Source organism: Trichomycterus rosablanca, chromosome 21 (assembly GCF_030014385.1).
Source record: "Trichomycterus rosablanca isolate fTriRos1 chromosome 21, fTriRos1.hap1, whole genome shotgun sequence".
Taxonomy (NCBI): Eukaryota; Metazoa; Chordata; class Actinopteri; order Siluriformes; family Trichomycteridae; genus Trichomycterus; species Trichomycterus rosablanca.
In genome coordinates, this window is record NC_086008.1 from 9183030 (window position 1) to 9210442 (window position 27413).

The 27413-nt window shown below is 40.9% G+C and overlaps 1 protein-coding gene across 1 annotated transcript in view; it reads right to left on the reverse strand.

Moving 5' to 3' along the window:
* The window catches only part of mamdc2a (MAM domain containing 2a), a 30241-nt gene extending 5814 nt beyond the window's left edge, over positions 1–24427 (reverse strand). The window contains exons 1-10 of the mRNA XM_063018310.1: positions 24379–24427; positions 20497–20622; positions 12188–12438; positions 10812–10896; positions 10102–10239; positions 9704–9960; positions 5638–5731; positions 4122–4268; positions 611–876; positions 91–187 (exon numbers count right to left, since the gene is read on the reverse strand). Coding sequence (XP_062874380.1) covers positions 91–187; positions 611–876; positions 4122–4268; positions 5638–5731; positions 9704–9960; positions 10102–10239; positions 10812–10896; positions 12188–12438; positions 20497–20622; positions 24379–24427 — 1510 coding nt within the window. The remainder of the gene's footprint in view (positions 1–90; positions 188–610; positions 877–4121; positions 4269–5637; positions 5732–9703; positions 9961–10101; positions 10240–10811; positions 10897–12187; positions 12439–20496; positions 20623–24378) is intronic.
* Positions 24428–27413: the final 2986 nt, after the last annotated feature.

Sequence of the window (27413 nt, forward strand, 5' to 3'; positions counted from 1 at the left end):
ATCTACATCTGTCCTTATTCTCTTAACTTTTTAAATAGTAAAGTGAATCATTTGAATCAAAGTGAATCACAGAATGAATTAGACTCTTACCCACTGTAATGCTACAGTCTCCAAGAGTCACACTGATGTCATCCAGAGCTACATGTCCACACTCTAGGAAGTTCTTGCAGATGCTAACAAACACTATCTATGACAAAGACAATAAAATCAAATTAAAGTCCAATAAAATAGCTGTGACGTATAATATCTATTTATCTGTCTGTGTGTCAAACAGGCTTCCAAACAAACCAATCAACAATATTTCATAATGATAAAAAGTCAAGTACTGTACTGCCAAAACGTTCATTTGCATGGACATTTTAAAGAGAATTCAAGGATTGATGACACTGTAGGCCCACCTGTTGCACAAAAACCCCAAAGTATGCTCCACACAGTCTTGTGTTTCGAGTAGAATATACAAACAGTTAGCTTAGCTTGCTAACTTAGCTTGATAACTACGATGGTACATTTTATTTAAGAAGCAAGCTATCGAGAGTCATGGCTAAATTGCTAATGAAATGACAAATTATGGGCATGACATACAAAATGATTAGCTATTGTTCTGTGCTACCTTAGTGGCCATCGGCTTATGATAGGTGACCTCCGCCTCTGTCCACACATTTCTGGAGATCTCAGACGAGGTCCAGATTCTTTCCTGAGCCACGTTGTTCTCATCGTAAACATATATAGCCAGAGCATTGTCGATCTTCCCGAAACCCTGCAGCATGTAGTAGAACCTGAGGCAGTATTTGTGGTCCCCCGGCAGAAAGGGCCCGTGCAGACGGCCCACGTAACCATAGCGTGAGGTAAACATAGTGTTGGCGATGAGAAACCAGCCTAGAGCACAGTGAGAAAGAAAAGGTATTAATGGAACTGCTTTGAAACCCAAACATTATTTTTCCAGCATTTGCTTGCGGTGTGAATCTCAGGGGTGTTATCAGCTGATCTAGCATGATCTTGACTGGCTGAGTCTGTTGGGGGTACACCCTCAGTCCCAGTCCAATACAGTGTATCACAAAAGTGAGTACACCCCTCACATTTCTGCAGATATTGAAGTATATCTTTTCATGGGACAACACTGACAAAATGACACTTTGACACAATGAAAAGTAGTCTGTGTGCAGCTTATATAACAGTGTAAATTTATTCTTCCCTCAAAATAACTCAATATACAGCCATTAATGTCTAAACCACCGGCAACAAAAGTGAGTACACCCCTAAGAGACTACACCCCTAAATGTCCAAATTGAGCACTGCTTGTCATTTTCCCTCCAAAATGTCATGTGATTTGTTAGTGTTACTAGGTCTCAGGTGTGCATAGGGAGCAGGTGTGTTCAATTTAGTAGTACAGCTCTCACACTCTCTCATACTGGTCACTGAAAGTTCCAACATGGCACCTCATGGCAAAGAACTCTCTGAGGATCTTAAAAGACGAACTGTTGCGCTACATGAAGATGGCCAAGGCTACAAGAAGATTGCCAACACCCTGAAACTGAGCTGCAGCACAGTGGCCAAGATCATCCAGCGTTTTAAAAGAGCAGCGTCCACTCAGAACAGACCTCGCGTTGGTCGTCCAAAGAAGCTGAGTGCACGTGCTCAGCGTCACATCCAACTGCTGTCTTTGAAAGATAGGCGCAGGAGTGCTGTCAGCATTGCTGCAGAGATTGAAAAGGTGGGGGGTCAGCCTGTCAGTGCTCAGACCATACGCCGCACACTACATCAAATTGGTCTGCATGGCTGTCACCCCAGAAGGAAGCCTCTTCTGAAGTCTCTACACAAGAAAGCCCACAAACAGTTTGCTGAAGACATGTCAACAAAGGACATGGATTACTGGAACCATGTCCTATGGTCTGATGAGACCAAGATTAATTTGTTTGGTTCAGATGGTCTCAAGCATGTGTGGCGGCAATCAGGTGAGGAGTACAAAGAAAAGTGTGTCATGCCTACAGTCAAGCATGGTGGTGGGAATGCCATGGTCTGGGGCTGCATGAGTGCAGCAGGTGTTGGGGAGTTACATTTCATTGAGGGACACATGAACTCCAATATGTACTGTGAAATACTGAAGCAGAGCATGATCCCCTCCCTCCGGAAACTGGGTCGCAGGGCAGTGTTCCAGCATGATAATGACCCCAAACACACCTCTAAGACGACCACTGCTTTATTGAAGAGGCTGAGGGTAAAGGTGATGGACTGGCCAAGCATGTCTCCAGACCTAAACCCAATAGAACATCTTTGGGGCATCCTCAAGCGGAAGGTGGAGGAGCGCAAAGTCTCGAATATCCGCCAGCTCCGTGATGTCGTCATGGAGGAGTGGAAAAGCATTCCAGTGGCAACCTGTGAAGCTCTGGTAAACTCCATGCCCAGGAGAGTTAAGGCAGTTCTGGGAAATAATGGTGGCCACACAAAATATTGACACTTCAGGAACTTTCACTAAGGGGTGTACTCACTTTTGTTGCCGGTGGTTTAGACATTAATGGCTGTATATTGAGTTATTTTGAGGGAAGAATAAATTTACACTGTTATATAAGCTGCACACAGACTACTTTTCATTGTGTCAAAGTGTCATTTTGTCAGTGTTGTCCCATGAAAAGATATACTTCAATATCTGCAGAAATGTGAGGGGTGTACTCACTTTTGTGATACACTGTATCTGGATAAAAATAAAGAGGGTTGCATCAGGAAAGGCATCCGGTGTAAAAACTGCACCAAATCAGGTACAGACCAGAATGATTTCCCATGGCGACTGCTAAATATAGGAACAACTGGAAGTGGAAAAAATCACAGGGTATTTTAGTACTTTTGTATACAGTATATTGTAACGATGGCTACAGGCGAGAGATGTTATGCAAAAGTTTATTCCAAATGACAACACAGGACAGGGGTACACAAGACCAAACACAAACACATGAACAAAGCTAACTGCTAAACTAAACACATACAACGTGACTAAACTATCCTGAACCTAAGCTAAGATATACTGATCAGCCATAACATTAAAACCGCCTCCTTGTTTCTACATTCACTGTCCATTTTATCAGCTCCACTTACCACATAGAAGCACTTTGTAGTTCTACAATTGACTGTAGTCCATCTGTTTCTCTACATACTTTTTTGGCTGCTTTCACCCTGTTCTTCAATGGTCAGGATCCCTTAGCAGGTATTATTTAGGTGGTGGATCATGTTAGTGTGTGTTGTGCTGGTATGAGTGGATCAGACACAGCAGCACTGCTGGAGTTTTTAAATACCGTGTCCACTCACTGTCCACTCTATTAGCCACTCCTACCTAGTTGGTCCACCTTGTAGATGTAAAGTCAGAGACGATCGCTCATCTACTGCTGCTGTTTGAGTTGGTCATCTTTTAGACCTTCATCAGTGGTCACAGGACGCTGCCCACATGGCGCTGTTGGCTGGATATTTTTGGTTGGTGGACTATTCTCAGTCCAGCAGTGACAGTGAGGTGTTTAAAAACTCCAGCAGCATTGCTGTGTCTTATCCACTCATACCAGCACAACACACACTAACACACCACCACCATGTCAGTGTTACTGCAGTGCTGAGAATGATCCACCACCTAAATAATACCTGCTCTGTGGTGGTCCTGGGAGAGTCCTGACCATTGAAGAACAGCATGAAAGGGGGCTAACAAAGCATGCAGAGAAACAGATGGACTACAGTCAGTAATTGTAGAACTTCCAAGTGCTTCTATATGGTAAGTGGAGCTGATAAAATGGACAGTGAGTGTAGAAACAAGGAGGTGGTTTTAATGTTATGGCTGATTAGTGTATTTTACATTGTTGGTATTTTTTTAGCAAAGATTGTTAAAACATTAGTCCAAAATAATGTCGGTCAGTTTGCTGCTTTCAGATATTGCGGCAGCTGTCCAACCTGCAAGACGCTCAGTGATTGATGGGTAAACTCTACTGTCTCAACTTCCTGAGTAGTGATGAACCATTACCATCCATCTGAATGTTTTAACTCCCTGTGGGGTGGAATCTTGTTTAGGGAACCACTGGGGTGACTGGAATACACCTTATGTTTTTCAGTTCGATTGTTGATTATCTTGAGAAGATCAGTTTACATACCCGAGCCTGTAGTATGATCTCCGACTCTGTAGACGTTTGGCCTGATGTTAACTCTGTTCCACACAGCCCCCAGAATGTGCTCCTGATAGTACTGACACATGCTTTCCTCAAAATCACAGTTAGCTAGAGAGGGGTCAAAGGTGGGCTCTGAAAGAAGCATGATAAACACAAAACACACCAGGTTAACATCAGTTGAGCAGACTGGACCATTTAAAAAAATATATAAGATCAATCAAACAAGCTGAGTATAAGGAAGCTCTTATGATGGCTGTTAAATGTGTGGAAAGTTCCCAGCGAGTGTGGTCTGGCTGTGCTTTGTTAACTTTATCAGTGTTGACATATTTCCCATGTTTCCCATGGAGATTTGTGTTTGGACGTTGTAACTGTATTACAGTAATAAACTGTCTTATTGTTTTGATTTGTTTATTCATTTCATTCATACATAAATGAAACACAGTGTAAACAATACACAGAACTAAAACAGCAGTAAGTAACCAAAACGACCAAAAGTACAGTATGTGGACGTCTGAAAATCCCATTACGTACTTTACATAAAGTAAAGAACATGATTTATTTTCCTCTATGACTTTGCATCTGGACAGGCAGCATTACTCTGACATCTGGAAAACTTGGCTTTGTCTGTCTCACTACGAAGAATGTGTTTCCACTTCTCCAGAGTCCAAAGATGTAGGATTTATATGCGTATGTGACTGTTTGCCAAGGAAAACCCAATCCATGAAGCTCCTGGAGAACAGTTCTAGTCCTGATGTTGCTTCCAGAAGCCATTCACAACTAGGGTAGCTAAACTAGATAGATAGATAGATAGATAGATAGATAGATAGATAGATAGATAGATAGATAGATAGATAGATAGATAGATAGATAGATAGATAGATAGATAGATAGATAGATAGATAGATAGAGAGACAGAGAGATATACGTAGGTAGACAGACATAAAGATAGATAGATGAGACAACCAGACATACAGATAGATTAATCCCAATGGGAAAGTCAATTTTTCCTAGATGAACTTACAAATAATAAATAGGGGTCAACATGCTTTTCGACACTGCAGCTCATTAAATGTAATTAATTATTGTTAAATGCTGAACAAAATCAACTTTTCTACTTGGAACTGGAGCTTGAACTGAATGTGTTGGACTCTGAACCCATAACAAACCTTCCTTTAGTGATTTGGTGGATGCCAGAACAGTACAATTGTCTTTCATAGGGAAACAATGTTCTGGCTTTGAGAAACGGACTCCTAACCAAGGGTTCCTTTGAATTATTCAAAGGATTTCCTGATGTTACAGCCTACAGTTACATTTTTAGGATTGTTCTGCTTCCAGCTTTGGTTTGTTTTGGTTGATAGCTGATCTCCTTTAAATGAACATGACTGTTCGGTGAATAGACACAGATTTGGTTTGACAGCTTGACGGCCTGGTTTGAACTGAATGGGTTGAATCTTTCAAATAAGATGATCGTCTTTAATCATGAAACATAAACTTTACTGACCTGTCTCATTGTGGCAGAACTCGGAAGAAAATGAAATGTCATCCACAGCTACAAAGCCACCGCGAGGACTGTTGAATGCCACCTCAAACACCACCTACAATTGCACAGATCCATAACAATGTCATAACAATGGGTTACAAATAATCGTGGTGTACTAAAAATGTCAAAGTATTACAGAAAACAACAAAGTGAGGTGATCAACAAAACAGAAGGCCCTTGTGAACCAAAGAATGCTCGTTTTAAAAGCATCTTTTACAGCGATAGAAAACAAACACCACATGTGCTAAAGATGATGTCCGGACCCCACTCATGCACCCTCTCCATGTTTATGTAGTGCCGAGGAGCTGGCTGCAGATACCTAAACAAAGCAGCTGAAACTGGTCTCCTGTAAGATGTTTATACGAACAAAGTTGATAGAAAAACAATCACTGCTTGTGTTCTTGTGGTTCAAATGCACCATGTTTTGATCTATTTGATCTATATTATTATTATAAACCCTCTTTGCACTGGCAAACCAACAGTCCTGCATATGAAATATATGCAAGAAATATATATATATATATATATAAACCCTATACCAACATTTTTAAATTTGTAATCAATTACAATTACGTTCTCTGTGCTTTCAAAGCATCTATGAATTAGTAATTTTGCCTATTGCATTTTCTATAGACAAACATTTGCAGTAGACTTTCAACTTTCAGTATAGCTCTGTCATAAAATGGAATAGAATTCCATTGAATTTCTTCTCTGCTGGATGTTTCTCAGTCCATTTAAGTGCTGATAGTGTGAAGTAAAAAGTCTAAGTAAAACAACATCCCACCCACATTTGAAAAGGAAACAAAAGCAATTGAACTGGTCAGCTAAATGCTAAAAGCACATATGCACAATTGCCAGTCCTTGGTTGCAGCACTTGCTTGTCCAATGTTCTGGACAAAGGGTTTATTTGATTTATATAAGAGATTTCCTAATCTTACAGCATACAGTGCAATAATTTAGGAAATATCTTTCCCTGTTATATGCCAATGATCCATGTACAAAGTAAGGTTTATGTTGGTTGATGGATAATCTCCTTTAAACAACCATGACTGTAGAGCATGAGCATGACTGTAGGAAGCATAGGCACAGATCTGGTTTGACGGCTTGGCGGAACTCATAAACACATTAACCTGGGCTTTAATCCCACTAGGAACTTGGTATTATTTGAAAGACCAGGTCGAACCCTGAAACCTGAACAATTCAAATCAACTGGCGATCAAGATATTAAAAGATTATCTATTGGAACTAACACTGGTGCTGCAGATTGGTGCCAAATGTTTAAATGTGTTTCCACTTCCACAGAGTCCAGAGATGTAGGATTTATATGCGTATGCGAGTGTTTGCCAATGAAAACCCAATCCATGATGCTCCCGATGAACAGTTTTAGTCCTGATGCTGCTTCCAGAAGCTATTTGCAGCTAGTGTAGCTAAACTAGATAGATAGATAGATAGATAGATAGATAGATAGATAGATAGATAGATAGATAGATAGATAGATAGATAGATAGATAGATAGATAGATAGATAGATAGATAGGGAAAGGGATAAGGAAAGTCAGGTTTCCCTAGATGAACGTACTAATAATAGATCCCACTAGATGAAATAGGGGTCAAAATGCTTTTTGACTCTGCAGTTTATTAAATTAAATTAAATTATATTATAACACTGGGAACTTGGTATTATCTGGAAGAGCAGGTAAAACCCTGAAAATTGAACAACTCAGATCAATTGGCGATCAAGATGTTAAAAGATTAGCCGCTCAGGTGGCACAGCGGTAAAAACACAAGCTGGAACACCAGAGCTGGGATACATCGCGTGTATGTAATCTGCAGCACCGATGCCTGCCGGCTGGGCTGAGCAGCCACATGAACAACGATTGGCCTGTTGTTCATTTAATGGTGGGATATTAAAGCCGGATAGGGACTCTCTCATAACGAATGCAATTACGGCTCCTGCTGGCTGATTGACGGCGCCTGCAAAGAGACAGAAAAAGAGTGCTGCTGTCAGGGTGTGTCTCTCCGTACACAGTGCTGATCCACATTGCATTCGTCAAAGTGACAAAATGCATACGGCTGCTTCCCACGTGTTGGAGGGGACGTGGGTTAGCTTAGTTTTCCTTAATCGGAGCGGGGATCGAAATTGGTGGAGAGGAAGCATGATGTAATTGGGCAGTTGGAAGCACTAAAAGGGAGAAAATGCATAAACAAAATATATTTTTTAAAAAGGTATTAAAAGATTATCTATTGGAACTAACATCGGTGCTGCAGATTAGTGCCAACTGTTTGACAATTAAGATAAGAAAGAACTACCATTTCACCCCAAAAAGAACTCCCTAATTAAAAAAAATAAAAAGAACAGCAAGAAACAGTGCTGCCCCAGTAAGTGTTGTGAGCTCTTGGTAGCTGCTGAGTTTCTCTGATTCTGTGTTTCCATGTGCTGCTGGCTCAAATAGTTATGATTAATAGTTAGTCTCTGCCACTGCCCTACATTCCTGTGCCTGCTCTGGTGAGATTGATTTTTAAAAATCAACATAGCAAGAACCAAAACCCAAGAGAAGAACGCTCTGGAAACTGTCATACAGCTGATGTAATGATCTCACCGCTTCATGTCTGGACTTTCTAAAATTAAACCAAGCTATGCGGTAACCAAAGGTATTAATGAGGTAATATTTCAAACACACTCTACGTCTGATTAATTAAAGGTGCAATCAGAAGGATTTAGTTTCAATCTAAACATTTTTTAAATATTACCATGAAAGAATGTTAAACAAAGAAAACCAAAAGGTTGAATAACTGGTACTGGCACTGATACGACCTCCGACCAGCCCCATCCCCCTTCCCAGACACTCTAATGGTGCAGTATATCAACCTTAAAGGCAAAGTTGGTAAAAACAGTGTACTGTAGGCAGACAATTAGATACATTATGTGGCCAAAAATATGTGGACACATTCTAATTACTGAGTTCTGGTGTTTCAGCCTGGTGTTCTTATCGCTTATATGTGTATAAAATTGTGCACATAGCGATGTAATCTACACCAATGGTGGCAGCAGAACAAATCAGTGCCTTTACATTTCACTGTCACAGGATGCCTTGTTGTGCTGGAGCCTATCCCAGCTTTTCAATGAGCACAAGGCACACAGTAATACCCTGGACGGGGCGCCAGTCCATTGCAGGGCAGTCACACATACACATACACATTCACCTATAGGGCAATTCAGTCTCTCCAATTAACCTGACTGCATGTTTTTGGACTGTGGCACACAGTAATACCCTGGACGGGGCGCCAGTCCATTGCAAGGCAGACACATATACACACACCCATTCACCTATAGGGCAATTCAGTGTCTCCAATTAACTTGGCTGCATGTTTTTGGACTGTGGGAGGAAACCGGAGCTTCCGAAGGAAACCCATGCAGACACGGGAAGAACATGCAAACCCCGCACAGAAAGGACCCGGACCACTCTACCTGGGGATCAAACCCAGGACCTTCTTGTTGTGAGGCGACAGTGCTACCCACCAAGCCACCGTGCCGCCCGCCAAAAGATCTGCACCAGTTAATTGTAAATGCTGTTATTGTGATATGGAAGCATCTAGAAGCAGCTACATCTCAGCCACAAAGCAGTAAACCACACACACTCAATGAGCTGGACTGCAGAGACTATCAAAAAATGATCACTATAGAGTTCCAAACAAAATAGAATGGGTTTGTATGGCTGGGTTGCTTCACACAAGCCTATAATCACTATGCAGAATGTCTGACCATACAAATGCTACCTTGTTTGGGCACAAATTCCCACAGAAAACTTCAACATCTTGTTAATAGCCTTCCCAATTGAGGCTATTATTGCCACAAAGGGTCTAAGCAACTTAAAATCAATCGCGATGACATTGGCATAGGATGTCCAACAAGCTCATATAGGCGTGATGGTCAGGTCACCACATACTTTTGGTCATTTAGTGTATAAGAACATGTAATGCCATAACTAAATCTAAATGATGGTTGTCTCTGAACCTCTTTTACTGACCTCTAAGGGATGGTGTGCCTTAATATCCACTTGCACTAGTTTCCAGGTGGATGTGGCATACACGTCCGGCCTCCATATTTCCTCATAGTGACCCAGCTGGTCCTTGGTAAACACAGAGAAGAAGTTCCCCCTTGCTTGGTTCCTTTGATAGTAGAAGGACAAACAGCCAGTCACGGGAGCGGTGATCATGGGCGACACAAGCTTTGCCACCTCCTGGAACCCCTTGGCATAAACCGAGTCCACATACATGTAGTGACCTAATCCAGAATACAAAAACAAAAATAGTCTAGATTTTGCAAAAAGCTAGGTCCAGACAAAGTTGAGGGATCAAGGGATGGAAAGAAGCTGCTAGTCTATTCTTTGACTTACTAAAAAGCTGTGTATTTCTTTACCTGTACCTCTCTCATCGTTCATGGTGTGGTCGTAAGGCAGGTAGGACTGAGATTCTTGGTTACGGCTGCCACCGACGTACCAGTTCACGTTGGGATTCCACTGGTTTCTGTAGCCACACAAATGATCCTCTTCAAAGTTACATTCTAAATCACAGCAGCACACATGCATGTTTTAGATAATGCTTTTTGTTTAAAAAAAGGTCACGATTAATGGAAATACAGTTACATATACATTTTTTACAGAGAGGCACAGCGGGGCAGCTGGTCAGGTAGATGTCTTACAGCAATACAGGTCCTGAGGATTTCAATCCTTGCCTCTGGTCACTACCTGTGAGGAGTTTCCCACCTACACTGATCAGCCATTACATTAAAACCACCTCCTTGTTTCTACACTCACTGTCCATTTTATCAGCTGCACTCACCATAAGAAGCACTTTGTATCATGATAGCATTATCAGTCTCTTAAACTGCCCCCTGTCTCTACCTTTTTGGAATGTGTTGCAGGCATTAAATATTTGTTTGTAAATGTATGCTTACAAAAACCAATAGTTAATAAAGTAAATCATTAAATATCTCTTTGTTGTGTTGTTTTCAATGAAATGTCCATAATATTAAGTTGACTAATCAATGATTTGTTATTATTTGCGGTATACCCACTGTCCCAACTTTTTGCTACTGGCTTTGTATATGAACACAATGAATGAATGAAAAGTTACCTATGCAGTAGCCTGGGATAACATGAATTTCAAAAATAGCGATGCTGTTTCCTGCTCCTCGATCAGGCCTGGCCTCCATCAGAAGCTGCAATGGAAAAAATAAAATGAACTATTATTATGCTGTAAGAAGCTCAAAATCTATAAATCTATAGCAAATCATAATCAATGTGTGTATATACACAGAATAATATTTGAACTGAAGGTACCAGTGTTTATTCTGTGTGGGGAAAATTCTGTACACATTTTGTACATGTTGTGAATATTGTGTCAGTGGGAATGTTTATATATGACATGATGAACATGTACTTGTTGAATACATTCATCAGCACTGCAGCTGTAGTTCATAACATTTACTAAAGATAATCATTTCACTCCGTGTTACAACCCAGACTCTTTTGAAATATAAGTAACACATGTAAAAACATTTCAATTAACCCAAATAAACAGTGCTGGACTTGTTGAAATAGTGTAAAGTCTATGAAGCTGAGGCCAAGTGCAGTGGAGGTGTTGGAGATATGAGCTAACAAATTGTTCTGTTATAATTAAATATTAGACAATGGAGGTGTTTTCTTCTTCCAAGTCTGTCATTTTTTAATAATAGTTCAGAAAGTGTTCATAACTGAATAAAAATGACAAAACAAAAAACTTGACTAAAATAATACTGATACTGTTTGGCTAACACATAAAAGGTAAAGAAATAAAATAATATTTGTTATGCTGAACAATTAACATAACTTTTGTACAAGCAACACTAAGGCATAGTGTAAGTGAGGTAGCTGAGCCTGCAACCAAGTCAGGGGTTCATTTATTTATTGAATGTACATATGTGTTTTAATTTGTTGTTTTATTGTTTTGCAAGTGTCTTCTCTATATTATATTCATTTCTTATATTGTTAAATCTGACATTTTGAATGCCCTATATTATATAGTCTGTCATTATTTATGAATGCTGAGTTAGCTTAGCTTTTTAATAGCAACTCAGGCAAGACGGATTCCCAAACAGAACTGTCCAGACTGTTGTCATCTCGGTGGTTCTTTATGTATGTGACAAAAAATGTGACAGGAAGAATACTGATGCCTCAGATCTTTGGTGCTGGTGAACACCTTGGATGGCAAAGAAGATCCTTGATCAAAACAAACCTAACATCTCACTTAAAGCCCAGATAACTGGAGCTCTGTTATTTGGACACATTTGAGGAGAACCAGTTCATTGGAAAAGACAGTTATGCTTGGAAGAGTTAAAGATGGAAGGATACAATTAGAGAAATAACGAACAAGCCTTTAAGAATTCTAAAAAGCCAAACAGATGACTGGATGTTCTCCATATGGTCACCAGGAGTCATAAATAATAATAGGTACAACTTGTTGGCTATTACCTGGAAGATCTGGGACCTGTTACGAAGATCCATGCTGGCTATGAGCCAACTGTCAGAGGGTTTGTCTGCCGTCCATAGGACATGGTCGAAGTTCTCTCCGTCAGGGCGTAAATGTACCAGAAGGGAGCCGGCCCCAGTGATCTGGTACACCAGCCGCAAGCAGCTCCAGTCAGATATTTCAAGTTCAGGGCTCACCAAGATAGCCTTGTCTGACTGCTCCATTAATGAGGAGTCTGCTGTGATAAAACGACCTGTGGGAAAATTAAAGACAAGTAAGCATATGTGGAGGTATAGTACAGTGGGGTCAAAAAGTATTTAGTCAGCCACTGATTGTGCAAGTTCTCCTACTTAGAAAGATGAGAGAGGTCTGTAATTTTCATCATAGATACACTTCAACTATGGGAGACAAAATGAGAAAAAAAAATCCAGGCAATCACATTGTAGGATTTTTAAAGAATTTGTTTGTAAATGATGGTGGAAAATAAGTATTTGGTCAATAACAAACAAGCAAGATTTCTGGCTCTCACAGACCTGTAACTTCTTCTTTAAGAAGCTCTTCTGTCCTCCACTCATTACCTGTATTAATGGCACGTGTTTGACCTCGTTATCTGTATAAAAGACACCTGTCCACAGCCTCAAACAGTCAGACTCCAAACTCAACCATGGCCAAGACCAAAGAGCTGTCGAAGGACACCAGGAAGAAAACTGTAGACCTGCACCAGGCTGGGAAGAGTAAATCTACAATAGGCAAGCAGGTTGGTGTGAATAAATCAACTGTGGGAGCAATTGTAAGAAAATGGAAGACATACAAGACCATTGATAATCTCCCTTGGGGTCAAGATCTCATCCCGTGGGGTCAAAATGATCATGAGAACGGTGAGCAAAAATCCCAGAACTACACAGAGGGACCTGATGAATGACCCGCAGAGAGCTGGGACCAAAGTACCAAGGCTACCATCAGTAACACACTACGTCGAGAGGGACTCAAATCCTGCTGTGAAGCATGGGGGTGGAAGCATCATGCTTTGGGGCTGTTTTTCTGCAAAGGGGACAGGACGACTGATCTATGTTAAGGGTAGAATGAACGGGGCCATGTATCGTGAGATTTTAAGCCAAAACCTTCCATCAGTGAGAGCATTGAAGATGGAACGTGGCTGGGTCTTCCAGCATGACAATGATCCCAAACACACCGCTCGGGCAACGAAGGAGTGGCTCCGTAAAAAGCATTTCAAGATCCTGGAGTGGCCTAGCCAGTCTCCAGACCTCAACCCCATAGAAAATTTGTGGAGTCCGTGTTGCCCAGCGACAGCCCCAAAACATCACTGCTCTAGAGGAGATCTGCATGGTGGAATGGGCCAAAATACCAGCTACAGTGTGTGCAAACCTGGTGAAGACTTACAGGAAACGTTTCACCTCTGTCATTGCCAACAAAGGTTATGTTACAAAGTATTGAGTTGAACTTTTGTTATTGACCAAATACTTATTTTCCACCATAATTTACAAATAAATTGTTTAAAAATCCTACAATGTGATTTCCTGGATTTTTTTTCCTCATTTTGTCTCTCATAGTTGAAGTGTACCTATGATGAAAATTACAGACCTCTCTCATCTTTCTAAGTAGGAGAACCTGCACAATCAGTGGCTGACTAAATACTTTTTGGCCCCACTGTATATACCCAGTTCCCAGTGGTAATTTTATCAGGTAGCCTTCACCCCATGCACCGTGGAAGAAAAAATTGCACCTACATAGTAGATTTAGATCAGGGGTGTCAAACTCATTTTCACAATTTACAGGGTCACATCTGCATTATGGTGGCCCTCAAAGGGCCGATTGTAACGTATCCTGCTGTGACTGCAGTCTGCCTTTTAAGTCTTGGACAATTTGTTGTTTTTCTTGGAGGCTAAATTCTGTGTTTGGTGTCAAAAAGCCAAATGTATACTGTATATTTATAACATATATCTACAGGGGTTGAACAAAATAACTGAAACACCTGGTTTTAGACCACAATAATTTATTAGTATGGTGTAGGGCCTCCTTTTGCGGCCAATACAGCGTCAATTCGTCTTGGAAATGACATATACAAATCCTGCACAGTGGTCAGAGGGATTTTAAGCCATTCTTCTTGCAGGATAGTGGCCAGGTCACTACGTGATGCTGGTGGAGGAAAACGTTTCCTGACTCGCTTCTCCAAAACACCCCAAAGTGGCTCAATAATATTTAGATCTGGTGACTGTGCAGGCCATGGGAGATGTTTAACTTCACTTTCATGTTCATCAAACCAATCTTTCACCAGTCTTGCTGTGTGTATTGGTGCATTGTCATCCTGATACACGGCACCGCCATTGGATGCACATGGTCCTCCAGAATGGTTCGGTAGTCCTTGGCAGTGACGCGCCCATCTAGCACAAGTATTGGGCCAAGGGAATGCCATGATATGGCAGCCCAAACCATCACTGATCCACCCCCATGCTTCACTCTGGGCATGCAACAGTCTGGGTGGTACGCTTCTTTGGGGCTTTTCCACACCGTAACTCTCCCGGATGTGGGGAAAACAGTAAAGGTGGACTCATCAGAGAACAATACATGTTTCACATTGTCCACAGCCCAAGATTTGCGCTCCTTGCACCATTGAAACCGACGTTTGGCATTGGCACGAGTGACCAAAGGTTTGGCTATAGCAGCCCGGCCGTGTATATCGACCCTGTGGAGCTCCCGACGGACAGTTCTGGTGGAAACAGGAGAGTTGAGGTGCACATTTAATTCTGCCGTGATTTGGGCAGCCGTGGTTTTATGTTTTTTGGATACAATCCGGGTTAGCACCCGAACATCCCTTTCAGACAGCTTCCTCTTGCGTCCACAGTTAATCCTGTTGGATGTGGTTTGTCCTTCTTGGTGGTATGCTGACATTACCCTGGATACCGTGGCTCTTGATACATCACAAAGACTTGCTGTCTTGGTCACAAATGCGCCAGCAAGACGGGCACCAACAATTTGTCCTCTTTTGAACTCTGGTATGTCACCCATAATGTTGTGTGCATTGCAATATTTTGAGCAAAACTGTGCTCTTACCCTGCTAATTGAACCTTCACACTCTGCTCTTACTGGTGCAATGTGCAATTAATGAAGATTGGCCACCAGACTGGTCCAATTTAGCCATGAAACCTCCCACACTAAAATGACAGGTGTTTCAGTTATTTTGTCCAACCTCTGTACATTTATATTGTACTCCTTTACCACAGACACGGCTTCATAACACAAGAGACGTACCGGTTTTTCTTCTTAAAGCACAAACTTGTTTTCACTTTTTCCATCTTTCATTAAATTACCTCCTTCTGCTTTAATTTTCTCTTCTTGTACATTTTGGGATTGTTTGTAAATATTTCTCAACATCACTTGTTGGAAAACCGCCTCAGTTAAACTCAGTGTGGAAACACTGCCATCTAGTGACGGGATGTGGTCACTTTGCGGGTCACAAAATCGGCATCCTTTGCAGATGCAGTTTATGTACGATTTTACAGTTTATTTTAAGTTAATCATATGTCTTTTAAGCACTTGTGGGCTACATAAAATAACGTGGCGTATTCTGACTCATCACCCGATAAATATGATGATTATTTCATCTGGATGGGAATTGATTCTCACAAGATGACAGCTAAAAGTTTATCACTACTCAAAAGAATCACAGTCATACACACTGATCAGCCATAACATTAAAACCACCCCAATGTTTCTACACTCACTGTCCATGTTATCAGCTCCACTTACCATATAGAAGCACTTTGTAGTTCTACAATTACTGACTGTAGTCCATCTGTTTCTCTGCATGCTGCATGCTGCTCTGCATGTTAGCCCCCTTTCATGCTGTTCTTCAATGGTCAGGACTCTCCCAGGACCACTACAGAGCAGGTATTATTTAGGTGGTGGATCATTCTCAGCACTGCAGTGACACTGAAATGGTGGTGGTGTGTTAGTGTGTGTTGTGCTGGTATGAGTGGATAAGACACAGCAGCACTGCTGGAGTTTTTAAACACCTTACTGTCCCTTCTGGACTGAGAATAATCCACCAACCAAAAACATCCAGCCAACAGCGCCCCGTGGGTAGCGTCCTGTGAAGGTCTAGAAGATGACCAACTCAAACAGCAGCAATAGATGAGCGATCGTCTCTGACTTTACATCTACAAGGTGGACCCACTAGGTAGGAGTGTCTAATAGAGTGGACAGTGAGTGGACACGGTATTAAAAACTCCAGCAGTGCTGCAGTCATACCAGCACAACACACACTAACACACCACCACCATGTCAGTGTCACTGCAGTGCTGAGAATGATCCACCACCTAAATAATACCTACTCTGTGGTGGTCCTGTGGGGGTCCTGACCATTGAAGAACAGCATAAGATGGGGTAACAAAGCATGCAGAGAAACAGATGGACTACAGTCAGTAATTAACTACAAAGTGCTTCTATATGGTAAGTGGAGCTGATAAAATAGACAGTGAGTGTAGAAACAAGGAGGTGGTTTTAATGTTATGGCTGATCAGTGTATTTGCCAATTTTCACACCAATATAGAGTGAATATGATGTATGTAGTGGATCTGTACTATTATTTAAAGCCTGAAGTCAAATAACACAAAACTGGCAGTTACTATGAGTGTTGATTGAGTCACTTAGGTTTCCATTCAGACTGTAAATGATTTCACAGTCGAAAAGTTCCAAAGGCATTAAAGGAGTCGATGTGCACAAACAGTTAACCACCGGGAAGGAGGTCTGGCTGTGGTGAGTTATTTGCAGACAGGGCTAAATGAAATGCACAGGCAGTAACAGTGGGGAGTTTTCCTGTGGTAATGAGATCATTTGGTTCACTGAACTTCAGTTACACTGACTGGGGTCCAGTAGCTAAAGCACATGGTGAAACTCTTCTTCCATTCTGATAACTTGATTCCGTTTTCCCCCTACAGCCTCCCACTCGGTGACTCAGGAGCCTGTCTGACCTAGTCCCTAGTTTAAAAAAACGCTGATGAAATCATGGAAATCACGAAATGCTGACACACAACTTCTGCAGCTGTTTGAAAGTCTCATGAAACCAAACTACTGATTTATTGCACCATTTTAACATAAGAAACAGGATAATTTAGGACAGATGGAATGCCTTTATTTGTAATATATACACATATACAGTACATGTGTATAATACAACAAAATTCTTTGGAAGCTGGGATTAGAGTGCAGGGGCAGCCTTTGTATGACACCCTGGAGCCAGGAGGGGTTTGCTCAAGGGCCTAACATAAGCTGCATGACAGAGCCAGGATTTAAACCCACAACCTTCTGGTTGGTAACCCACAGCTTTACTCACTCAATGCTTGCTTTTACATGCACACTAATAATCTGATTGTTATCAGATTTTAACAGTAATGTAATTTTCAACTGTAAACAATGTACTGTAATTCAATATCTAAAATTGAATAAAGTGGTAAAAAGCTGGTCTTGTGATGCATTCCAAACCACAAACATCTGTATGTCAGATTTGGTTCTTTGATAAAAGTATGTAATACTCTTAATTTATTTTTGTATTTAATTCAATTTCAGTGGTATTTATACACTGATCAGCCATAACATTAAAACCGGACGCTGCAGACAGGGCACTGTTGGCTGGATATTTTTGGTTGGTGGACTATTCTCAGTCCAGCAGTGACAGTGAGGTGTTTAAAAACTCCATCAGCGCTGCTGTGTCTTATCCACACATACCAGCACAACACACACTAACACACCACCACCATGTCAGTGTCACTGCGGTGCTGAGAATGATCCACCACCCAAATAATACTTGCTCTGTGGTGGTCCTGTGGGGGTCCTGACCATTGAAGAACAGCATTAAAGGGGGGGTAACAAAGCATGCAAAGAAACAGATGGAATACAGTCAGTAATTGTACAACTACACAGTGCTTCTATATGGTAAGTGGAGCTGATAAACTGGACAATGTGTGTAGAAACAAGGAGGTGGTTTTAATGTTATGCCTGATCGGTGTATAATTGGACATTGTTAAATCAAAAGGTAAATAGTAAAAATATACTTAAAATGTAATTCATTTTAAACTGTCATTTTAGATGGCAGATAACTGCAATAAAACTGTAAAAATAATGCATATATTGGCTCCCAAGTGGCACCAAGAGAAAAGGGTCACCCTGTCATCTGGAAATTGCAGGTTTGTGCATTGATTATACAATAAGCCATCCATCGCCAGAACATAGGAGCTGTTTCTTGGGTGTATGTAAGCTTAATTATAAGGACAAGCCAAGTTTGAACCTCCTCCTAGCGCAATGATCTGTACTGTGGAAAAATGGAAGTTAATAATTCCTTCCATTAGACACAGCCAATTGTGTCTGTTGGATGCCCAGCCAGGTCAGTAGCACTGCCTAGAACTTGTGAGCTCAAACACTCAGTGGTGTGCTAGCGTGCTGTGGTGCGGTAGTGGTGTCGCCACCCGATGCCCTGTAAAGTTATTTCTAGTCAATGTGTACATCTTTAATGAATTTACAGCTCTTCTACACTGTAAATTCATTAAAACACGGCTTTGCCCTACAGGCTTTTGTATTGAACTGCACTCAGAGGAAGCGGTTGAACGCATGGCTGTGTTTCCACCACACAGTCAATCCTGGAGTTGCCCAGGAAACCAAACAGTTTCAGGCTAGTTAGGATTTAAATATTCATTTTGCAAGACATCAGTGGAAATGTGGCATATTTGCACCATATCCAAAAGGGCAGGATACTATTAGCAGTCTGGATGTTTTTGAACATCTGGTGTGAGTTAGAAAAACCAGATATGAGTTTATTTAGGGTCAGTGGAGGTGGGTGAGTCCCTGCCCTTTTCCACTTTCTCAAATGAAGTCTCAGTCCCTGTTACACAACAAACCAAGCCACACATCTTTCATACAGCTGCTGTTGTAGCAAAACCTTTTTGAAAAACCAGCAATGACAACAAAACCTCTTTTTTTGTCTGATGTGATAAAGAACATTCGGCTGGTTTCGGAAACACCGATCACACGTCCCGTCCAACACACGTATAGTCGCCGGCTGCTTCTTTTCACCTGCCAGATGTGGAGGTTCAGAGAGAGCGACAGCTGGCAGAGGTTGCAATTGCAAGAGCAATAGCAAACCCAGTTGACCTCCCTCTCACAAACACAGTCAGCTATTAATATTACAGCTGAGATTCAAACCCAAGAGCACAAGATCTCAGTGGTAGTCGCCAGCCAAGCGCCCCACACACTTTTTTATTTATTTATGTCACGATTCCAGCCTCATGGCAACTGGAACACCTGTCACGCCCACCTCTTCATGAGCACGTTAGAGCCAATGCCCCTAATGTGATTGTTACCCGCTGCTAAATAGCCCCAGCTGCACCCCATTTGAGAGGATTTAAGAGTTAAGAGGGGAGCTGGGGAACAGGTGGGCGGAGACTATTTTGGATTCGATTTGCCTTTGGCCTGTCCGTTTGCTGCTTGCTCTGGTGAACTTGATTTGGACTCTGTCTGTCTGTCTGTCTGTCTGTCTGTCTGTCTGTCTGTCTGTCTGTCTGTCTGTGTGTCTGCGCATTAGCATTAGTCTTCATCTTAGCCTTTGTTTGTTAGCCATATTTAGTTCTGTTTAGTCCAGTTTAGTCCTGTTTTAGTCTAGTTGCTGTTTAGCCTTGTTTGTGTGTGTTTGGTTTAGATTAGCGTTAGCATTTAGCTTAGCTTTAGCATTGTTTGTGTGCCCTCTCTTGTCTCATCTAGCCCAGCGTTACAATTTATGTGCCATTTTAAAAACAATTAGCAATTAACCACTGAAAACAAAATGATATACAACAATCTTTGATATACATTATGATAAATTACAACCTGATTATTTATATGTATATATATACTGTATATATATATATATACTGTATATATATATATATATATATATATATATATATATATATATATATATACATTTTATAACCTGATAATCAGATGGTAAAAACAATATTTCCCATGTCTGCATAAGTTTCCAGATACTAAGGTTTCATACTGCTAACAGACAACCTGCAATAGGTGGATTGGCTACTTTAACTGTCTCTAGCTGTGAGCAAGCAAATGGGTCAATAAACGGTGCTCTGTTCTGAGTAAATTCCAGCCTTGCTCCCAGTGTTTTGGATGATGTCAGACCCATCCTGACCAAATCCCCACTTGTCTAATCTAGTAGCTGCTGTCGTGTGTGAGTCATTAATAGATCCACAAATGTATAACTCATTATAAGACTCAATGTCAAAAAGAACGTAATCTGTCATACCTTCACCATTTAATGTCCATGCAGCATGAGCCAGGTCATATGTGTAGCCACATGCATCCGTCTCGAAACTGCAGGAGCCGGGCAACAACTGTGTCTGCACCCTCATCACCAGCACGACCAGTACAGCTGTTTACACACACACACACATACACACCATTACTATTATGTTTGTAGGCAAAGCAGGTCACATTTATTCCTTTGACAACTTCATACAACATACTTTAAAGCACTTTTAAAATGTAAATAAAATAGCAATAAAACAGTCAGATTTGCCAATTTATGCCAGAGAGGGCTGTATAGGGTACTTGGCCTAATGCACTAGTCCACCACCACTAAGAACGGAAGCCCAGTTATAGCTGGCTTTTTTATTTCATAACTTATTTTAAGGAGGACATGCAATCTTTTGAAGACATGACTGTTCCCTTTTAATAAATAATTTAGTGAATTTATTGTGTTATACAGTGCTTTTAATACCATACCCTTCCCTCCCGTGTCTGCCTGAAAGTGTATCTGCTACTTAGAACAGTACCTACGTGTGAGTGTGTGATGCTGGGATATCAGTGATAGATAGACAGACAAATAGACAGACAGACAGATAGATAGATAGATAGATAGATAGATAGATAGATAGATAGATAGATAGATAGATAGATAGATAGATAGATAGATAGATAGACAACCAGACAGACAGACAGATATATAGATAGACAGACAGATATATAGATAGACAGACAGACAGACAGATATATAGATAGACAGACAGATAAACAAATAGATAGATAGACAGACAGACAGACAGATAGACAGACAGACAAATAGATAAATAACCAGACAGATAGACAACCAGACAGACAGACAGATAGATAGATAGACAACCAGACAGACAGATATATAGATAGATAGACAACCAGACAGACAGACAGATAGATAGACAACCAGACAGACAGATAGACAGACAGATAAACAGATAGATAGATAGATAGATAGATAGATAGATAGATAGATAGATAGATAGATAGATAGATAGATAGATAGACAAATAGATAAATAACCAGACAGATATACAACCAGACAGACAGACAGATAGATAGACAACCAGACAGACAGACAGACAGACAGACAGATATATAGATAGATAGACAACCAGACAGACAGATAGATAGACAACCAGACAGACAGACAGACAGACAGACAGACAGACACCAAATCCTGCACCCCCTTTACAGGGCCTCCGAATATTTGCCCGTTTGAGCATTATGTAGATACAAGCACACCATGCATGCAAACACGCATGCGCGCACACGACTATAAGTGCACACAAACGCACACGCACGTACTCCTATACGCGACTGCGCACTAAACATTCATCTGCAAGCACAAGCACACACACACACACACACACACATCCCAACCTATCCACAGACGTTCGGTCAGACGCGCGCAAACTGGCGCGCACGCACACGCGGACATGCACGCGCGCGCACTAATTCTAGACTATATAAGATTCCGCTACTGTAAAGTGAATTCTGCATGCATAAACTAAATAAAAGAACAATTAAATGTTTTTTTTGTTTTAATTATTTTAAAGCAATGATATATGTTGACAATGCAGTTTATGCTAACCAGACTTGGTGTTTAAATTGTTGTTTAAATGAGAAAAGAAGGATGTCTTACCCAAAAGGGTCATAAACTGAAGAACGTTCATGGCAGATGTTCCAAAGATGTTCCACAATGCAAAGTCCTTTCATCCAAGTTCACAGTCCACTTATCCGAGTGTAATATGTGTGAGATCAGACAGAATGTAGATGAATGGTGAGTTGGAGCTGTTGCTCATGCGCGCTGGTCTGAGCGCTCGTGCAGAATGAGTGTGTGCGCGAGCTGCACTTCCATCAGACTCCATGCTGCGTATGAAGGAGTGTGCAGTGCTGGCATGCTGTCCGCAGCTGGAGAGAGGAGCAATGCACGATGATGCACATGCACAATCTGTTTCAGTGCAAATGCATGGAAACTTCACTCTGCCCAATCAGTCAGCTCACTCAGCAGACAGCATTTTTAACAGATGAGGAGTAAAACTGCTTACTAAGACACTTTAGACCCTCTTTTTTAAGCTGTGGTTGGAAAACCCCAGGGGTTACACTGGAGAATTTGATTTGTGCACTGAAATGAGGAAAAGGAATCATTTACAATTACAACGCTGAATCCAAAAAGGTTGTCAAAGTGGGGAAATGTAAACAAAAACAGACAGCAATGCTTTGCAAGTCCTTTTTGACTTGCATTCAATTAAAAACAGAACAAGGACCAGATAGCTCAGGGACTAGCAGATGAGAATGTTGTTAAGGCTTTTGCTTTGCATAGTAGATACTTAACCTGCACTGCAGTCAGCCAATGTGGTCATATGTATTCAAATGTATGTTGGTCTTTAATGCATTGCTGTCTAAAGGTTCAATGATCATGGACATTCAATATTGATTTTTAGGCTTGTCATGTATACACTGTCCATGTAATCAGCAAGAAAATTTAGCAGAGCTGTAAGGTGCCAATTTTGAAGCAGAGGCTTTTGACTTGCATGGCATACTCCAAACCCATGATGAAAAGCTTGCTTGACTGTATTAGCTGCTTTTTTTTATAACAGTTCTGGATTTTGATCTTTGTTGGATTTCATTCAATCATTCAGAGGGTAAAAATTTGGGTTTTTAACCACTGCTTGGCAAAACACCACTGTATTTTGTTTTAATTATTAAATCTATGTGTTCTAATCCTTTAAAATTAATAATTGCAGTAATCTTTAAAATCCCAAGACTGTCATAAAGTATGCACCAATCAGGCAAACATTATGGCCACCTTCTTAATATTGTGTTGGTCCCCCTTTTGCTGCCCCATATGCAACAAACTGCGATGCACTGTGTATTTTGACACCTTTCTATCAGAACCAGCATTAACTTCTTCAGCAATTTGAGCTAGGCGGACCAGCACTTACTCCCTATGTGCATCAATAAACCTTGGACGCCCATGACCCTGTCGCCGGTTTACCACTGTTCCTTCCTTGGACCACTTTTAACAGATACTGACCACTGCAGACCGGGAACACCCCACAAGAGCTGCAGTTTTGGAGATTCTCTGACCCAGTCGTCTAGCCATCACAATTTGGCCCTTGTCAAACTCGCTTAAATCCTTACACTTGCCCATTTTTCCTGCTTCTGACACATGAACTTTGAGGATAAAATGTTTACTTGCGGCCTAATATATCCCACCCACTAACAGGTAATCAGTGTTATTCACTTCAAGTCAAGTCAAGTCAACTTTATTTATATAGCGCTTTTTACAATAGACATTGTCTCAAAGCAACTTCACAAAATCCAGGACCAACAGATACAAAAACCCCTGTTGAGCAAGCCGAGTGTGAGCGACTGTGGCAAGCAAAAACTCCCTGAAAATTACAGGAACAAACCTTGAGAGGAACCAGACTCAGCAGGGCCCATCCTTCTTGGGTGGTCTGGAGGATACTTTAAATAAATAGGATTTACTTCACCTGTCAGTGGTCATAATGTTATGCCTTGTCGGTGTATGTCACCAAGTTCAGACCTCTTGAGTTTTTGCACACTTTATTTTGCAAAGTATTTATACCCCTTTGCTGTGGCACTTTTTTGTGATTAGGTGCACCCTGTTTGCTATATATCCTTGATATGAGTCTAGAAATCAGTTGAAGTAAGTGTAAAGTGCTGAATAGACTCATAAGCCATGATAATTAAAAAATACTATACAGTAATTGTTTAGAAGTAAAACATGCTTATGCAGATGTAACTGCAAGGTTGGGATGTGTGATTCAATTTAATTTAACAGGCACATTGTGAACCACATGAAGTCTCACAAACCAATTCTGACCCTGACTAACCTTTAGCGCCATGTCTGTGAACGCTTTTATGGACGCCATGTTCTCTGTTTCTTTCTATCTTACGATGTCAGATCAAAAAGCTTTTACCTTGTTTTACCCAAGATGCTGCCATAAAAGTTAGCAACAATTTAGATGAGGTCATGGAACAATCCTTGTATTTAGCTTTTGCAGATGCAGTATTTTGAATCTGGCATGGTCACTGAAGGAGATCCAGCAGCAGATCCATGCCCTTAGTGACCGTAAATTGATGAAATGATTCAGTGGTAATAAAAGCAACATTAAATTGTCTTTTATAGAGCTGCCATGCTCGAGACTGAGGATATTCAGTTCATATAAACCAGCATGGGATGCATACAAAACATAAAAACACGTGCATTCCGGTGCATCCAGCATTTGCTCTCAGGCAGAAAAGTGAGGCATTATCATTAGCTGTCCACAGTGTGCTTGACCATTCTGGATGAATTGTAAACTAATCTGCAGGCTCGGTTAGGGCATTGTTTAAACAAACTGTTGCACTGAGGACATTGTGGCTCCAGGATCTCCTCAGTTTCCCCGTGGGCCTCAAAAGAACTTTACACAAAAGATGTGATCCCGGTTTGAGCAAACAAATGGCACATATACTGGATGTGAGTGAAAATGTGATTTTCCAGTCACTAGCATGTAACACATAGCTTTAATTCGTTTATATAGTTTATTCGGATTGTTTAACAAAATAATCATGAACATTTATTAATTTATTCATCCCAATTAAATACTTTTTGGTTGGAAAACTAAAGAAGGTACTAAAGAAGTACCCTTGAGGATATCACATAACAACAATCAAAAGTAAATCTATACAATCATCCATTATCCATTTACCCAAACATTCAACCATCTATACATTATCTATACTATACTATTCATCCATTCATCAATCCATCCATCCACATCCATCCATCCATCATCTGTCAATGCAGAAATTATGTTGTTTATGTCTTTAATATTTTAATTTATGCCTCTTATGATTTCAAAGATTTTAATTAAAGGTGAACATTCCAAATGGTCTGTGTAACTCTAGAGGTTAAAATGTTACTATTAATTTTTAAAACCAAAAAAAATTGGATCAATGATATTCTTGTGTCTTTTTTATGCCATATAATGTCACTCTAATGATTTCAGTCTTTTCACCTGCAAAAAAATTATTAATAATGCTTAATGCTTCATTCTAATCAGGGTTGCAATGGGTCCGGGACAAACCAGAAATCTTAGACGCGTTCGCACATGTACTCTCCCATTCTTACCCAGGGACAGTTTAGCACAAACCTGAAGTACCTGGAGAAGAATCTTCACTGGCACAGAAAAAAAGTGTGAACAAGCCTCCCAGTAACCATGTTGTTGGTCAGCAGCCACTCTACAAGTTTGCATAACTATGGAGCCTTAGAAAAACTCGACAGTTCTTAAACTTCTTACTTCTTTATCTGAAATGTATTTATAATAAAGAGAGAGGGAAAGATTGTGATTAACATGCCCTAGTGATGAGTGTGCTTTTGGAATTTAGATCTTTTGAAGAACAGCTGTTTCAGCTCAGGATGCACCTTTGTCTCGCTGGTGATGGGCTTCGTGTCTATATCGCTTTAGGCGCATGTGTGCATGTGTATAATTGGTGTGAATGATAGTGTGCAGATGTAAATATTAGTGTAGGTGAAGGGTAGGATGGTTTTACCGTATACAAGGTACCATTAGCAATGTTTACAGGATAGATTTTACCCTGTGGAGCGAGTTCCAATTTAGTGGGTACATCGAACAACCAGTATAAATGAACTCTTGCCAATAATTACATAATTTTTACTTTGAGAGATTTTACCAACATATACTACATGCCCAAAAGTATATGGACCATATGGACTTCAAAACATAACATATATATGAAGCATGAGTAATTGCTCCAAAGAAAGGGATTCCTCTGCTCCAGTGTTTAATAATAGGGTGCTTTACATTACTCCAGCCAATACAGTGTATCACAAAAGTGAGTACACCCCTCACATTTCTGCAAATATTTTATTATATCTTTTCATGGGACGACACTATAGACATGAAACTTGGATATAACTTAGAGTAGTCAGTGTACAACTTGTATAGCAGTGTAGATTTACTGTCTTCTGAAAATAACTCAACACACAGCCATTAATGTCTAAATGGCTGGCAACATAAGTGAGTACACCCCACAGTGAACATGTCCAAATTGTTCCCAAAGTGTCAATATTTTGTGTGACCACCATTATTATCACTGCCTTAACCCTCCTGGGCATGGAATTCACCAGAGCTGCACAGGTCGCTACTGGAATCCTCTTCCACTCCTCCATAATGACATCACGGAGCTGGTGGATGTTAGACACCTTGAACTCCTCCACCTTCCACTTGAGGATGCGCCACAGGTGCTCAATTTGGTTTAGTCCATCACCTTTACCTTCAGCTTCCTCAGCAAGGCAGTTGTCATCTTGGAGGTTGTGTTTGGGCTCATTATCCTGTTGGAAAACTGCCATGAGGCCCAGTTTTCGAAGGGAGGGGATCATGCTCTGTTTCAGAATGTCACAGTACATGTTGGAATTCATGTTTCCCTCAATGAACTGCAGCTCCCCAGTGCCAGCAACACTCATGCAGCCCAAGACCATGATGCTACCGCCACCATGCTTGACTGTAGGCAAGATACAGTTGTCTTGGTACTTCTCACCAGGGCGCCGCCACACATGCTGGACACCATCTGAGCCAAACAAGTTTATCTTGGTCTCGTCAGACCACAGGGCATTCCAGTAATCCATGTTCTTGGACTGCTTGTCTTCAGCAAACTGTTTGCTGGCTTTCTTGTGCATCAGCTTCCTTCTGGGATGACGACCATGCAGACTGAGTTGATGCAGTATGTTGCGTATGGTCTGAGCACTGACAGGCTGACCTCCCACGTCTTCAACCTCTGCAGCAATGCTGGCAGCACTCATGTGTCTATTTTTTAAAGCCAACCTCTGGATATGACGCCAAACACGTGGACTCA